At 37.6% G+C, this 18,213-nt stretch overlaps 1 protein-coding gene across 1 annotated transcript; it reads left to right on the top strand.

The window, feature by feature from the left end:
- The first annotated feature begins 1,126 nt into the window (after positions 1 to 1,126).
- c2cd4a (C2 calcium dependent domain containing 4A) lies at positions 1,127 to 3,128 on the top strand. Its single transcript, XM_053641764.1, has 2 exons — positions 1,127 to 1,204; positions 1,330 to 3,128. The coding sequence occupies exons 1-2, from the start codon at positions 1,193 to 1,195 to the stop codon at positions 2,710 to 2,712; spliced, it is 1,395 nt and encodes a 464-aa protein (XP_053497739.1). The 5' UTR covers positions 1,127 to 1,192; the 3' UTR covers positions 2,713 to 3,128.
- The last annotated feature ends 15,085 nt before the right edge of the window (positions 3,129 to 18,213 follow it).

Here is an 18,213-nt window from a genome sequence, read left to right as displayed (position 1 = left end):
AACATTAGACTCTCCTATGTCACCTACAAAAGAGCACTATTACTGCAATATGATATAATGGTTATCTTATCTCAATCCCTATTCCATTTAGTGCATTCAAATGCTAAATTACAATGTAATGTACTGTAGAAAGGGACAGTATTTTTTTTCTACCACAAGAGGGTATACCTGAGAGAGGGATTTCTGGCTGCACTTTCACAGCATGTTCGCAGGATTCCCAGAATGTTCTCTAGTATCCCGAAAAATCGACATTGGTTTATTAAAAAGCCAAATGTTATTATGGATCTTGGTTTGCCTTATCACTCATTCTCATGAGTACAATGCTTGAAATCACTGCTATGATAACCACTTATAATGTACCATGCTACCAAATCAACAGAACCCTAACAGAATACTCTGTTTTATCTTCTGCTAGCTGGTATCTGACATTAAATGAAAAGATAAGAATCATGTTTGCACACTTTTATATACTTATCTTTTCACACATTTCTTTATCTCTGAATTTCTAGGTATAAGAACACAAATAAATAAGTCCACAAATACAAGACATTGTAATTCATCAGGGATGACTGGCTGTAATAGTTTGCATTATGTATTATGTCATTTATATATTTGCCTGTAATACAGGATTAGGATGGACTAACCTAAATATTATGTCACATGTCGTATGAGCCACTGTATTATTGATCACATGCCAATTTGGTAAGTACTTAAGGTCAGTAAACCACTATCCAATCAGTTACATGCAACATTATGTTCTCTTTGAAAAATGGAAAGTTAAACAGACTAACACACACACACACACACACACACGCACACACACACAGGAGGATTTTATCAGACTGATTCATTACCTTCTACAGCAATTTTCTTATCATGCTGCTGTAGCCTTTACTTTTCCAAGCTTGGGGTTCAGATTATAATGTTATGGTTTGTGTGTTCCTATGGGAACTATGGCCAGTGTTAGTGGGAGAACTGTGCCTGAGCTGCTGGAGGTGTGCACATGGAGCCCAAAACTCCACCCACCCTCCACTGCTGCAGTATAAGTAGCCAAGAACATTTTATGCGTCACAGAAACACCACTCTGAGATGAGAGAGAACGTCTGCTAGCTAGTAAACTGCATCTGTCACCAGCAAGACTCACTTCAATACAGCAAGCAGGGTACTGAACAAACCTACTGAACTGCAGCACATGACTACTAAGGTAAGCAAAATAGAGAAAACTTTTGTGATGACTTACATTTGCCATCTTGGTTAATTAACAATTGAGGAACTGACCATTTATACCAGTACTGATGATTAACTCTGACATCTTTCACATTTTCTTAGATTTTTAAAGTTGATCCTATGTGGGTGGTTGACAAGATCCGTATATCAGTAGAGAAAACCAATCTGCTCCTTCCTGCGACGGAATACAGCTTCAAAATTGGAAGCATGTTTGGAGAAAAAGCTCCTACTAATAAAGCCAAGAAAGCCACCCTGTGTCCCAACATCATCACTCCGGACACCATTCCTGAGTTCTGCATCCCACCGAAAATCTCAAGTCCACTGGAGGCGAAGGGTGTGGAGCAAGGAAAACCAACTCCGTGCATCACTGTTTCTTGCAGTGAAAGTTACAGCCCAAAGAAAGAGATTCCCTTCCGAGAACCGATCAGTAATCACATCATACAAGTCGAGAGCGTGGATGATGGGCCATGCAACAAAGCTTGTAGTGATGAGGAGAACACCAATGCGGACCCCCACAGCCAGGCTGCTCTTTCTCTGCCCCACCTGGCCAAAGCCCAGACATGCTATGGCTTCTGCACACTACTAGAGAGCCCCCACACCAGAAGAAAGGAGTCCCTGTTCCACAATGATCCAAATTCCTGTAGAATTCCCTTGGTTCTACCCAGGAGCAGGTCTAATACCTGCTCCAGATCTTCTTCAGCTCCTGTTTTTCCAGCCTCCACCTCACACACCTCCTTCTGCCTGAACAACTTAACCTCCAGACTGTCATGGAATGGCTTTGGTCTGCACAGGCAGGGCACGCAGGACAGTGACACCACCTCATCAGCCGAGTCCTCGCCTTTCAGCTCTCCTCTCCTGACCAGATCACTACCCAAACCCTCGCTCTTCAAAACACTCAGCCACGAGAAGCTACTCTACCGTAATATCCGGAAGACCACCGTTTCCAGGAACAACTCCCTGTCAACGGATGAAGCAAGCTCCACAGATAACAGCCCTAATGTCATGAGGAGGTCGTCAGAGGTACTCATAGAACCTCTTTCCTCCAGCTTTGGCCTGGCACCTCCTGCCATCTTCCCCTTGGACTTGGTTCTGCACAGAGAACGGGTGATGAAGGAAAGCCTGGTGTCAGTAGGAAGGGATGGAACTCTGCGTCTTTCAGCAGAATACTGTCCAGAGAACCAGAGACTCCGGGTTCGACTAATCAGCGCTGAGGGGCTGTACTCTCTTTCTGTGGACCCTAAGAGCATCAACTGCAGCATCAGTCTTTCCCTAATGCCTGGGAAATTCCAGAAACAGCGCAGCACTGTCATTAGGAAGAGCCGTAATCCGATCTTCAATGAGGACTTTTTCTTTGACGGCATTACAGAGGAGGACCTCAGCCACTGGTCACTGAGGTTTAAAGTCGTCAATAAAATGTCCACCATGAAAAGAGACTATATTTTGGGCAGTTGTGATCTTCCTCTGACTTGTATTGTCAGCTTATAAAACGAATAATGAACTTACTTACTATATTTATTTGATTTGTTAACATTCATTATTTATTTGCAGTTTTATAATGCCAAAGATTTTTATTTCTATTAAAAAGTTGAAAAGCAAATTTGCTTCCTTGTTTCTCTCTGTCTCTCTCACATGAGCTCAATAAGAAAAGGGGTTCATTGAAAGAAGTGATAATTTATTCACAGTTAAACCAATCTCCAGTGGCTATGAATAGAAACACTGCAATCTTAAAAGCTTCCTCACAGCCTTAATGGCTTGCATTAGTCCTGTTTCTGGAAAAAAAAAATGTCCTTGATCAGACCCACTCCTTAATATAGTAAATCTTTTACTTAATTAGCATAATCATGGAGACATGCACCCCTGATTAAACAGAGACACCCTTATGAACTAATTTAGCACATACACATTTGTCTGGCCAGTTGCGTCACCTCTTCTGCACTGGTTCAGTGGTTCTGTCATTATAGTCATTAAAGAGGTAGAAAACACTGGGGGGGGGGACCCACAAAGTACTCAAAGTGTCCATCTTTGGTGTTTAAGTCTTAATAGTGAATTATACAGTCACAGTGAAATAAAAGACATGAATTATTTTTTCATTAATAAAACTAATATTATGTATAAACAAATAATTCAAAGAGCCTTAATGTTGAATTATATTGTTGTTGATGAAGAAGACCAAAAAGCAGTTTGATAAAAAAATATTTAATTAAAAATGTAATCATTTCGTAATGCCAGAGGCAATCTCAGACCAAATTCATATTAATCTATATGCATTCATAAAAAAAAACTGTATTATTCTATATAGCTGACATATTGTCATCATGGTACAACTTTTGTACCTTTAATATGTAGCTTTTGCTTTTGTACATCTAGTGTACTGTATAATAAAGCTTAAAAAGTATATAAGCGTGTCTTTAAGATCAATTTACTGAATAGCTTTAACTGTTTTTAAAGCTAAATTATATTATAATTATAACATTTCCAGGTGAAATATACATATTAAAGGTAGATGTACCCTTGATGATACCAATGTCAGCAACAAGGAAAAGTACAGTTTGGTACCTTATTCTGCACATGTGCTCTATATATTGTGGATCAATGGGTCTCAGCTCTGAAAACAGATTTTAAGGTGAAAAATTGCTTCATGCACTTAAACAGTGTTTTTAGAGAAAGCAATGAGAAAAAGAGAAAGATATGCTGTCAGTTTGTTATAGATCATCTATTTGTACTGTATAATTCATGTTGATGGGGAGACGGTTAATGATAAATATGTTTTCCTCAATGAGTCGATTGAGAAAGAATAACCTTCTCTGATTTCCTGTAAGTCTGTTATTTCCTGCTGACCTTTGAAGGGATTAGAAATACTAGGAGTAACCTGAAACCTGAAGCTGATTAAACAAGTTGGTTGATTTTCAGAAAAAAAAAAACCCAAAACAATTTATGCTGCTCCAGGTCTTCCCTTACTCATTCACATAAGGAATGATAAAACTGATCTCATGTTAAAAAAAACAACACAGTAACTTCAGACGATAGCGTGGGCTGATGCAGCTTGTTGGTAAAGATGCATTCATGCTTACATCCCCTGACTGTGTCCATGGTAATGACTCTCTACAGACGTAGTCTCTCGTGAAGTAATGAAAGCTGGACTGATCATGTTGGCTACAATTGCAGTACTTCAGATACTCATCCATTCATGCATTTACACGTAGCTTTTACTCATTGCAAACATGTGCACATTGATCACATTTCTCTAAAAAAGCACATGGATTAATCATGAGTGTCCTCCACACTGGCACATTTGTGCATGTTGATAATATGCAGCAACAGTTAATATCAAAACAACTAACCACATCTGTATGTAGGGTTGTAGCTTGTTTACAAATGTTTACAAACGATGCTAGGAATATATACAGTATGTAGGTCACGATGCTCTGGTGAAATGAATGGAAGAGAATAGAAGAACCTTTTTGGTACATTCAAGATGTAGTATATTCTTGGCAGATGGTCACAGAATTCCTATTTTCATGGTTTGATTAGGTCCAATTAGATAAAAGTGAGTAATTAATTTTCCAAACATGCTAATGCTGGGTCAGGATGACCTCTGCAGGAAGACATAACAACGAATGATAAGCTAGATCAAATGTCAGAAATCAACATACTCATGAAGCTAGGGAGAAAGCTACAATGAATGCAACTTGTACTGTGGATGATGTTTGTGCTGAGAAATATTGCACTTTGCATATGTCAAGGGTTTCTTGTTAAAACCGATTGATATTTTGTATTTGTGATAAATATGAAAATGCAGGTATTTAAATTTGTCTTTCAGACTTATTTATGTTAGTATAAGCAAGAAAATGAAAAGAAAGTACAAGTTCGAGATGGTGATTTGTCTTAATGAATTAATTTAAAAAAAGAAGTGTCACGTATATAACTGTTTTAATTCTAAAATGAGTGATTGATCTTGACAGACATTGACAGCTAAAGAAAAGATGTTTAATGAGATGGATGGATCTATTATCTACAGAGTATCTAGTCCAGCTTCTAAGGAGAAAAAGGATAGTTGCCAAGCAACTCCCTTCAACTGGGTCCGGCCTAAAGCACTGCCACGTCAGGGGCTGCACACTGATGCACTATGAACAGCCTTCCAGATGAACTCGCTGTTCCTCACTGTTATGCCATAAAAGATAATTTCCTGATTAATTTCTTGTTATACTCTCATTCTACACTGACCACCAGTGCAAAAAAGGTCATGGTTTTACTGAGTTGAACTGTGGTGCACATTTCTGTGATTTGTTTTTGAACACTTTTATAAAAAATTTTAAAAAATCACATTCTATTTGAGTTGCCTCTCTCATATGGAGAAACCTACCGCAACTCTGTGTATCCACAAATACCTGCAATAAGTATACAAATGATTTTTCTTCCCGAGAACTGAGAACATTATAAAGTAGACCTTAGAGGGAGAGAGAGCAAGAGGGAGAGAGACAGAGAGAGAGAGAGAGAGAGAGAGAGAGAGATCCTGCTACACTCAGCAGAACACATCTCTTTCTAAAAGTGGCGGCTGCTATTTTCAGTTTGCAGATTTTATGGTTAAAGATTAACATGAACATAGCGCTTTGGTCTTTCCTGAGACGAGCTTGGAAGCAGAGGGACACAGACGATGAGTCACGCCAGAGTGTGCTTGGCTTCTAAATCGGTGCAATGAAGTAGGAAATGAATCCTATATTATGTCAGTCCTAGTTTGATACAATGATTTGACAGATGATAAATGCACACTATAATTTCACTAGGCTACCTGTCAAAAGAAAACTGAATCACTATAATGGTCTGCTTTAATAAGCAGTGATGGCCATGCTGTTGACAAAAGTGTGTTGGGAAACCTCCTCTTGAATAGTGTATGATGCACACATCACATGGAAATGCAGATATTCAGCAATAACAGAATAAAAGGGGATTGCCCTCCATGTCATGGTGCTTTCAAAATCAGTGTTGGCTCGATTATCAGCGTAGGCTGCTTCTCTTATGTCCTTTTCACACCTAGATGTGGATAGTGATTAAGGCTTAGGGTGGTGTTATGTCTCTGTGTATCATTGGGTCTCTGCAGGAACTGATATGGAGGTCATCTTTGTATTCAGTGTTGATTCAGCTGGCACGGTCTCTTACAAATGGAAATTTTCAGGTGATTCCCAGAGCCTGGTGTTCACTGATTGCTTTGCTCTGTGTTACTTGTTTCATTTGTGTCAGGTACTTTCGGCAATATGTCTCAGATTCACCAGCAAATAAATAAGCAGATAGTCGATATACGGGTTTGTGACAGCTAGAGCTTGAAGGTAAACTGTTATTCAAGGTTATTGACCATGTGTACTAGAGAGACACCACAGTTTAACTATTATGTTTTCTTCATTACTTGTCCCATTGCCCCAGGGAACCCTTTACACTTTTGATTTTATATTAATATATCTTTAACATTTCTTTTAAAATCCCCAATCCATCTTCTCTTCATCTCAGTTCTGATATAACAGTATATGCAATACTAACCCCAAAAGTCCTTCTAATATTTGGGTTTCTCCTGAGGTAAGGTGGGCATGTACTGTATATAAGGGGCAAAATGGTTAGCTAAAACCTTTGGCTTTAAAAACAAACAAACAAACAAACAAACAAAAAAGAACACTTGTTATTAATTGCTAAATTTAAACTTCTACATGTCATATACTTTTTTCTTGGCCCACTCTGAGCTAAAAACAGTAGCTTGAATGAAAAGTTAACAATCAAGTAAAACCTGAAGCAACATGCAGACAAGCTTTCACACGTGAATGTAAATGTTGTTCCACTAAGTTTTAATAACTTCTGAGAAATGACAGACAGGCAGTCAGTAAACTGTATTAGGAGTATTAATTTGAAGCTCATGGGTCCTAACTTTGAACTTGGCCCACTTTTTTTCACCTTGTTACTATCAGCTACAAAATGACCTTGTACATAATCTCAGCAATATGCATAGGATTTACTTCAGTGCACTTGAAGCTTGTCTCCCCTATGGTTTCGGTGTAAAGGAAAAAGAAAATGTACCTATATTTACAACTAATCTCCAAAAAACAGAATTACAAGATGTTAAAATGAAATTTCGGCATGTCTTGGAACAAAATAACAATCAGAACCATATGGAGAAATTAACAGAAAAAATATCCCTTGCATGACCCTCTTGGTCTCCAGATATGATTCAAAATTTGAGTTATAACAGGCATGGATATGAGGCTATGAAAGAGCTTGGAGGAAGTTATAGAAGCAAAGGATACAGATGCAAGTTATTAGATAATATTTCTATCACATTCAGAAAATGTTAATATACTAACATACACTACTGTTAAAGCTATTAACATAATAACAAACACTATTGACCTTCAGTGTAGCTTGTGATAGTAAAGTAACATTTGTGCGTCCTAGCACACTAAATGGTTAACTAATATAAATAACATTCCTTTTTTCTTCATTGTATCATATGGGCATGAAACCCTTTTTACTTAACTTTATTTTTTATGTTTATTTATAAAAACTGATCCAGATAAAGATTAAAAGAGTTTAAAAAAACGAATACTGTTGAACTTTTAATAATTTAAAAAAAGAGAGATTCACTAGAGAGTTATATAAATGCACTTAGGTAGCATTAACAAGGATACAGGTCTACATTATAGTTATAGTTTTTATTTATTTCTTTACATTAATTATCTACATTAATTATCCGGAGCGATACGGTGGTGCAGTGGCTAGCCTTACCACCTCACAGCTCCAGGTCCCAAGATCGATCCTATGATTGATTCACTGCCTGTGTAGAGTTTCACATCTTCTCCCTGGGTTCTCTGGTGTTCTCCCACCTCCTAAAAACACCCAGTTAGGCACATTCGCTGCACTAATTTACCCATAGGTGTGATTGTGTGAATGGCATCCTGCAATGAATGCCCAGTTTTTCTGGGATTGGCTCCAGAGGTAGCAGTTTGAGTTGGAGAAGGCAGTATTATTAATAGTGTGCGAGAAAAGGGAGATAATCCATGATTCAGGTAAGAAGACAACCTTCCTTATGGGCCTTCAACAGTATGGTATTTTTTATTTTATGCTGGATATTTCACATATTTTACACAAAAAAGACAGCATTTGGGGACGCACTTTACACAGTCAGGTAGAGAGAAAAGGCAAGTGATTCAATGTTGCTTAGCTACACAGGTGCTCAATCTCTCTCTCTCTCTCTCTCTCTCTCTCTCTCTCACACACACACACACACACACCACTCTAATGAACTAATAGAGAGCCATGCAGCATACATAAACCAACACTCAGCACTATAGCGGATCATCTGGAGTATCTTTCTGTAATATATGCCCCAGTAATATTCAAAAGCATTTCTCTGTTTACACAAGAGGGAATACACACACACATGCATACACATACTGTATACTGTAAAGTATGCATGGTCTGTATTTATGTATTTATTTTCTCTGGTATTCTGAACAATGAAATGAAATGTTGAAATGCATACTTTCAGTTACTTTCAGTAACTGCTCTCTGAAATTAAATTTCTTTCTTTTTTTGAAAAAAAAAAAAAATAATAATATTTATCCATGCCATGTACTTGCATACCTTTTGCTCCTTTTCAAGGCTGTCTTGTTGGTTCACTCTTGAATTAGATTGAGGTTGAATATTTCTCAAGGACACAATGACCATGTACAGAGGAAAGAGAACTATAGCCTTACAATACTACTGTACCTCAACTTCATTGCTAAATAGGAATTAGACCACCTCCTATCATTTTTGATCTCATTTAGAATTTGTAGGATTAATTTAAATTAATTATGCTGATGAAACCCAGCTCTATTTGTCCTTCCAGCCTGATGATCCATCTGTTTCTGGACGAATCTCTGCTTGCCTGTCTGACATCTCAAACTGGATGAGGGAACGCCACCTTAAGCTCAACTTGGCAAAATTTGAGCTTCTTGTCATCCCAGCCTGCCCCTCAATCAACCACAACCTCACTGTACAGCTCGGCTCAACCACACTCAAGCCAACCAAGACAGCCAGGAACCTTTGGGTGACTTTTCATGACAGCTTGACCTTCACAGATCACATATCAACAACAGCACGGTCCTGTAGGTTCATTCTATATAACATTAAGAAAATTAGACCCTATCTCACCGAACAGGCTACACAGCTACTTGTTCAGGCTCTTGTCATATCAATACTGGACTACTGCAACGCACTACTCTCGGGCCTCCCAACCAGCTCCATCAAACCCCTTCAGATGATTCAGAATGCAGCAGCACGTGTCTTGATGTCTTCAACCAGACGAAAAGGACCCATGTCACACCCCTCTTCATCTCCATCCACTGGCTTCCTGTATCCGCCCGTATCAAATTCAAGGCCTTGATGCTCACGTACAAGACCTTGTCTGGAACAGCACCCCCCTACCTCAACTCTCTCCTGAAGGCTTACGTTCCCTCACACAATCTGCGATTGGTTAAAGACCGACGCTTAGTAGTTCATACTCAGCATGGCTCAAGATCCTTTTCCAGAACTTTCACACTAACTACCCCTCAGTGGTGGAATGAACTTCCAATCTCAATCCAGACCACAGAATCTCTCAATATCTTCAAAAAACAGCTAAAGAACCACCTCTTCCGTGAACACCTAACTAACCCATAAAATGCCAACCCCACATTATCTTTTTTTTTTTTAAAAAAAAAAAACAAAAACAAAACCTTACTCAGGCTCTTACACCTCTACTCTGTGCACTTTGCTTCTCTAGAACTCAATTAAAAGATCTTGCATGGTAGCACTACTTGTATTGTTCTCCACTTGATATACCTCTTTGCTTGTATTTCCTCATTTATAAGTCGCTTTGGATAAAAGCCTCTGCTAAATAAAAAAAAAATGAAATGTAAATGTAAATGCAGACTAGGTGTTGTAAATATTTTTGTATAAACATACAAGACAATACAGGGACTATGAACAACCCCAATTCCAAAAAAAAGTTGGGACACTGTGTAAAATGTAAATAAAAACAGAATGCAATGATTTGCAAATCTAATAAACCCATATGTTATTCAGAATAAAACATATCAAATGTTTAAACTGAAGAAATGTACCATTTTAAGAAAAAAAGAAGCTAATTTTTAATTTGATGGCCGTAACACATCTCAAAAAAGTTGAGACAAGGCAGCAAAAGGCTGGAAAAGTAAGAATAACTATGTTAGCCAATGCGGCTGCTAGTATAATGTAATCTATGACCGTTGCAGTGTAAATGATTCAAAAGTTTACATTTTGAACTCCCACTGTGAATGCTTAAATGCTGTATTTAGCAGAGGTCTAATGATGGTGTGATGCTGATTGGTGCATCTACTTAATCGGCAACGACTGAAATAAATTGAGTCAACAAAAATGAATCAATAATTATTGACGCAAAACAATAGCTACAGAACTTGTGGCAAAACACCAAAGCAAAGACTAAACATAAACCAAAGACCTAAACACAACAACATACACAACAGCAAAGGAAGACAAACTTAAGGCAAGGAGTGCAGTGCAAACTGTGGCTATATACACATGAGTGCTCGTTAACATGAATGAAGTTCAGGTGCAGGTGATCATGTGACATGATGGTGTGGTGCAGTGGCTACTGGGAACTGTATTTCAGAGTTCCTTCTCTGATACATGACTATTCTTACTTTAACCAGATTGTGTTTGTCTATAATTTTACTTGAAGATCAGACTAATTTTATGAGTAATTATTGCAGAAATTAAAGAAAAGAAAAAACTTTTCTTGCAACTGTGACATATCACTCACATTCTCCCTGCTGGCCAACCACAATAGCGCAAAACTAAAACAAGAAATTTCTATCCTATTTAACATATCTAAGATGATTAGACTTAATTAAGATTATATAAAATTATGTAATAACATGTATAACCCTAACCACGTATCAAGAATAAACTGAAGCTCATAAAATTATATTATATTACATAATGTACAAATCTCTGTGTGGAATTTGGTGATTTATAGTTTCCATGTTATCACTGCTCTTACTACTCACACACTATGATTCTCTATTGTACTGAATATGTACCTGACGTCAGGCCTTTCCAGTAAATTGCTAAAGCAGAACCATAACATAACAAACCAGTAGTGAGGAACACGTATTGGTAATGGAGTAACAGGAAAATGCCAGTCTTATCAGCATTGCAAGAGGAAGTCATCTGTGTTTGCCAAACAGAGCTCAGTAGTACCAGATGATTCTCTGGTAACAAAACCAGGACTACTGTTTAGATTTGTATCAGAAGTAGGCTCTGCCTGTTTGATGACGCCATGCCACAGTTCCACAGCAACCTAACGTTTTCAAACACCATATGGAAAGATGATAGCACTGGAACTAATGCAACTGTACAGGGTGTGTATGTAGATGCATATGTATGTTTTATGACAAGGGCTAGTCATTATACATTGATCTTTAGCTGGTAGATATGCGTGAGAACTGGGTTCATTAAAATGAAACTTTACAGATGCTGGCTTGGGCTATTATTTGCACTGTTTTAAAAGTCAACATTGTCTGTGGCTAACAATTCAAAGGTAATATGGCTTGGCAAGTTTCCTTTAATTGGTCTGACATCATGCATTATGAGCAATCCAGAATGACATGAGCAACCGTTTGCACAGTGATGACTTAAGGTTCAGCACTAATTAAATGTTTACATTGCGACTTTCTTTCCAAGCCTGTATAACCTATTGTCATACTGTGGTGGCATTCCCCTAACTTGTCAAATTTCTGTAAGGAAACGCTTCCGCCATATATCAAACAATGAAATGAGAACAAACCCCTTATTACTGCCTACTTCTTATCTGCACTTGCCATGCATTTTACCATAACATAACAAGTTCTTTATCACACATTTATGTTTTGTCAGGCTTGTTGGAATAACATGCGGCAAAACCTTTAATAAAAAGCTTTTGTCAGATTTTTAGTTAGGTGTATGTTTAGCCGCCTGGAAAACCTTCAGAATAAAACCTGATATTTCATCACAGCTGCTTGAGGAAACTATAACAATTTTTACAGTAATAATTTTCTTAAATACACATGAAAATGAAGATGAAACATTAAATAAACAACATGCAAGAATAACAGCACTGAGCCTCTTCCTGTAATGTCTATCAATGTTAAGAACTCTTCAAGATGATCTCGAACCACTCCTCCATGTCAAATATTTTTTAAAGGTTCTATGTGGTGTCTGTGAGCACTTCTGAGTGGCCTGTTCTTAGAGATGTGCATGTGGACTGTCTGCGTCAATTCATACCACAGGTATTCAATACGGTTTAAATTCAGAGACTAAGGCTATGATAAGTCTCATGGGAGGCATGTACATCTTTAAGCAGATTTTGTTAAGTATATTTTATTTGTACTCAATCATTCCATTTTATTGGCTTTTATAAGGCGTAAAGTTAGGCACTCTTAAGTGTTATAGGAACATTGGGAGAAATATAGCTTAAGTCCTATCTAAGGTCCTCAACCCTAGTTAAGTACAGTACACACCTTTTTACTCTCCTGCTTACACCTCAATATTTCAAAAGCTTTCAATTTATTTTTTTATTACAAATTGCAATTTTTCACCCAAACAGCAAGTTTTATGTGAGAATTTTCCAATAGCAGAAAGGCCAATTTATTTTGCCATTTATGTCTTCATTATAGATTGGCATCCATACTTGGCCTGTTCTCACTGCTGCGTTTGCAGAAGATTTGGTGCAGGAACCAGTTGCAGGAGATGGCTTTGATAGACTTACTAATAACACTATTGTATTTGACATGCAACACTATAAAAACAGGGCAACTTTCATCTTCATTATCATATTTTACTATATATCTATCCACAAATGATTAATTTATGTATTACTTAGCTCTTAGTGATCTTAATCCCATTAACTGTGAAGATCTTTAGTATCTCTAAAGTAGTAGAATCTATCTTTAGTAGATTCTCCATTTCCAGGAAATTCTAATGTTCTTGAGGTTAAGTGATGACGTCTAAATCTCAGTGGTTGTTTTAGTTACCATGACAAAAACAAGACATCAGTGTAATTTAATGTCAATTCAGTCGCCTGCCCTTTGAGGCAAGGCTTGTGTTTGCAATACATTTAGACTTAATTGAACTTGTCCACTTCTGCCTTAAAAAAACCGCCTTAGTCTCTGCTGGTAATCTGTGAATACAAAAGACTGCATCATGTCTCTGCAGAACATGTGAGAAAGAAGAATTGACTCGAGTCACTCCTGTACACTGCCCATTATTGTGCAGCACACTAGAAGTAGGGTAGCAGATTGGCAAACCATGCCAAATGTTTCACCTGGATCGCTGACTCTTACTACATTTGTACTACATGGTACTAAAACCATGCCAATACACTTCATGAAAAGCACCAAAAAGTGACATTAACACAAGAAAACATAAATAAACAATGCAATTCCATGTTTTTTTTTTTTTTTTTTTTGCATAGCTTGTTTATAATTCTCTTTTAAACCTTATAGGCATCACCTATACTAATACTTATTATAGGTTTAGTATAGGTTATACAATGCACCATAAAGATTCATGGGGCAGTGGTGGCTTCATGGTTGTCTCTGGGTTACTGATCAGAAGGTCGGGGGTTTAAGTGGCCACTGTTGGGCAATTGAGCAAGGCCCTTAGCCCTCTCTGATCCAGGGGCACTGTATCATGGCTGACCCTGTGCTCTGACCCCAACTTATTGACATGCTAGGGTATGTGAAGAAAAAAGAAAAAAATTTCTCTGTGCCGTAATGTATATGCGATTAATAAAGACTCATTATCATCATTATTATTATCATAATCCTGTAAATGGTTTGATGTTGATCACAAACTAATTTTCCCGAAATGCACATACACATTATTGTACGATACATAATAAGTAATAACTTATCACAGAGGTTCTCAACCTTGTAACTACAGCCCCTTGTGCCTCCCCTATCATGTGGCACACCCCCACCCCCCCATATCGGAGGAGATCAGGTATAATGATTATCTATTCTATATAAAATCTATTTATAACCTAATCTGTAATCTGTTTTTGTATTTTTAAATTATTTTTCATAACTTTTATGATTTTTTAAAATAAATTTGATGACTTTTATAAAACTATATAATGGACAGGTATGGAACATGAATGATCAAAAATGTTTCTGATTATAACTACTTTGAACAAGAGAATTAGGCTGTAATAATGTGTACTATTTTACATGTAAAACATGTTGCATTACATTCGTCTTGCGTTCTAAAAACATTCGCATAAGAATGATGTAAATTGGGACGAAGTGCGTGTCTCTTTAACCATGACATTGTTAAATCAATCAGTGGGACACCTGCGCTTGCTTCTTTTTCATTCACACCTCTGTCAGCTGCTGTGCGATCAACGGGATGTGCTGCTCCGGCTCTCAGCCCCTCACTGAACAGAGCAGATGCAGAGAGAGGTGTGAGTGGAGTGGGAAAGCAAGACCTCGCATTTTCAGGACAGTACTGACCAAATTTGGAAAGTCGCTAAAAGGGTCTGAAAAGTCGCTAGGTTGGCAACACTGGTCAGCACTGACAGCTAGATAAAAGGCAGGCCAAGCTCCGCCTCCCCCAGCAACAAGAAAATACAGAGGGAGAGGGAACGCGGGGTTTTTCATTTATGCACATTCTATTTGAAAAACAATAAAATACACAGAGTCCCAAATGATGCCCTGTCTGAGTTTTTTTTTTCATGAAAACAACTTGCGCCCCCCTTCCGATCTCTGTGCCCCCCAGGTTGAGAACCACTGACTTATCAGATGAATGAGTGAGCAAACTACTCATCAATACTTAGCAGACCCAAAGCACTGTTCACTTGAAAGTGGAGTTTCTAATACATTATTCATAGTTCCTGTTGTTCAGTGGATTGATTTCATTCATGCAAATCAACAAAGCCAGATTGCCAGAATGCCAGAAACTACTAAGGTGGATAAGGTCTTACTAGTAATAAATATAAGTTTAATTTCAGCTATTGTTTTTCCTGAATAATCTGAATGCCTTAAGCTACACAGCTAGGAAAACATATGTGGTGAATCCTTTGCAGGATGTTTTTAAACTGGTAAACTGACATTATTTACCATGTCATAGTGTGTAGTGATTGCCAATTTAATGGACTCATTGTATACTCAGAATGAATACTTTTCAAGGAAACTTTATCACTATATGCTGTGTATGAAAGAAATTTTGATCCACTGTAGCACAGTGAAGTTGGAGGGTAATGGTCACGTTTAATTGTTGTTGTTGTTTTCTTTCTTTCTTTTTTAATAAATGCTATCACTATATGGAAGTCTGTTTATTATTATTATTTTTTTTAGCAGTGTGATGTTCTTTATATTGATCATCAGAGTCTTCTGATACAGTAGCACACATCAATCTATTTTCTATACTGCTTATCCTACACAGGGTTATGGGATCATCTCGGGACACAATGCAGGGAGGACCCTGGACGGGGTGCCAACCTATCACAGGGTACAATCGCTCAGACATTCACACAACCATTCACACACTACAGACAATTTAGAGGTGCCAATCAGCCTACAATGCATGTATTTGGACTGGGGGAGGAAACCAGAGTACCTGGAGGAAATCCTGAAGCACAAGGAGAGCATGCACACAGGATAGAGGCAGGAATCGAATGCCCCCCGATTCATGATTCGCTGTTCTATTGCCATATTTATGACTTATGAATAACAGGTGATTGGAGGACCACAGTCTCTGATTAGACAACCACAACCTTTATTGCCATAATTTGAGCTTCTGTCATTTGGAGTGCAACATTTTTAACATTTATGAAGCAACTTTCAGTGAAAAAATACCAAGAAACTCTTCTAAAAGTGGAAGCCTGGTAGTAAGGAAGCAACTACCTAGATAGTGTTTGTGTTTGGTGACATTTAGTAATATTCAGCTTGCTACATTAAAAAAAAAACACATTGTGTGTCTGAAAATGCTAAAATAAATTTGTAAACAAAGCCATTTAGGGCAGTTGAGCAAGGGAAAATGTTATGTATAGAATGCTAGGTAATAAGGTAATAAAAGAGAATAACTCCTCTAAAATCAGTTGTGGACTTACACTTGACAAAACCTCAGTGTAGTAGACTAAATATTTAACATGCTTATTTCAATATAGTAAAGAGCAATTAGCAGCATCTCTTACAGTAGTCTGACCATGATGACCTCCATTACCTCATGCTTTCTCTGTAGTAAAATCCCAGTGATTGAGCATGTTGGATGGACTTGAGACCTGCACATACCAGGTCAGACTGGAGAGAGCTGCACCTGCCTGCCTTGGCTGTTGTAGCTGCTATAATCACCACACACACACACACACACACACACACACACACACACACACACAAACACACACATTTGTGATGAGGCTGGCTCCAGCCGTACAACCATGGTCTGTATATTACAGTATAGTTAAATGTAGTATAAATTTAACCGAATGTGTACATTCTTAAACTCATTTAATCTGCAAACAAATACTAATACCATTAATGTTCACCAAAATAATATCAATATCCTAGATTATTTAAAGTATATTCCCAAGGATATTGGCAGTCACAGTAATTTATTTATTTGTAAGAACTTTTATTTTCTTGTTAAATGTCAGGGCATGCTCTGTTGTCGGTTTCTCTTAAGTGCATCATGACAGTGGAACAAGTGCCAGCAAACAGTCTGTGTAACTATAGTGAAAGGAATTACTTAATACTTTCTTAATAGCCATTAAACCAACTGCAAACAGTAGTGTTGGTTGACTGTTGTATCAGAAGCATAATGGACTTTATATATGTCTCTGCGTGGCACGACTATTCCATATATTCCATTTATTTCTGTAAAGCTGCTTTGAGACAATGACCGATGTAAAAAGCGCTATACAAATAAAACTGAATTGAATTGAATTGAATGACTACAAGTCTGAATGGAGGTTAGTGTAAAGGACAGTCAGTGTTCATGAAGCTGAAAAAAAATCATGAGTAAGTGAAAATAAATTAGCATTAAGACGTAACCATTTGCTTTGCTGTTTTTTGTCCCCCACCCCCCACCCCCACCCCCCCCTTCCTTAAACCACCTCCTGCTCTCCATGGTAACAAGGCCTAGTTAGCATGGATACCGTGGAGATCCTGTCTTTAATGTGAGTGCTGCTTTTGTCTGCACACCTACACCAGCATGGGATAGGCCTTAATTACGCTTTCTGACACATTTCATATGGCAAACAATGACGTGGTCCATTTGAGCTCACTTGGTTGATGTCATCCTTAATACCATTCCATTTTTGCAGCACTATTAATTCATTCAGGGGGAAATTTCCCCTCCTAGCATGAACAATAATAAACAATAATAAGTCTTTTTTTATTATTACAATTTTTAATCACTGTCAGCCTGATAGGCCTGATTTCATCTTTCTTAATAAATGTTTATACATAAAAGGTGGTTGTGAAATGACAGAACTAGTGATGATGATGATGATGATGATGATGATACTGTAAAAACATCACATATCATTTATATTAAAAAGTAAAGGGATTGTCAAGGTGCATGAATACCATTAATAAAAAAAACATCAACAAAAACTCAATATGTTTATAAACACACATTGTTAATATTGAGATCTAAAATATATAATGTTGATAACCAAAACTGTAGAAAATAAACTATATGTCCAAAAGTTTGTGGACACCTGACTATCACACCCATATGTGGTTCTTCCCCAAACTGTTGCCACAAAATTGGAAGGACACAACTGTATAGGATATCTTTGTATGCTGTAGCATTACAATTTCCCTTCACTGAACCTTAAACACCCAAACATGTTCCAGCATGACATTGCCCCTGTACACAAAGCAAGCTCCGTGAAGATATTGTTTGTCTGAAAAATGGTTGGTGTGGAAGAACTTGATTGTC

The sequence above is a fragment of the Ictalurus furcatus genome, chromosome 14, assembly GCF_023375685.1.
Source record: "Ictalurus furcatus strain D&B chromosome 14, Billie_1.0, whole genome shotgun sequence".
Classification (NCBI taxonomy): domain Eukaryota; kingdom Metazoa; phylum Chordata; class Actinopteri; order Siluriformes; family Ictaluridae; genus Ictalurus; species Ictalurus furcatus.
The sequence above is the reverse complement of the archived record's forward strand: the minus strand, read 5'-3'. Positions and strand labels throughout refer to the sequence as shown.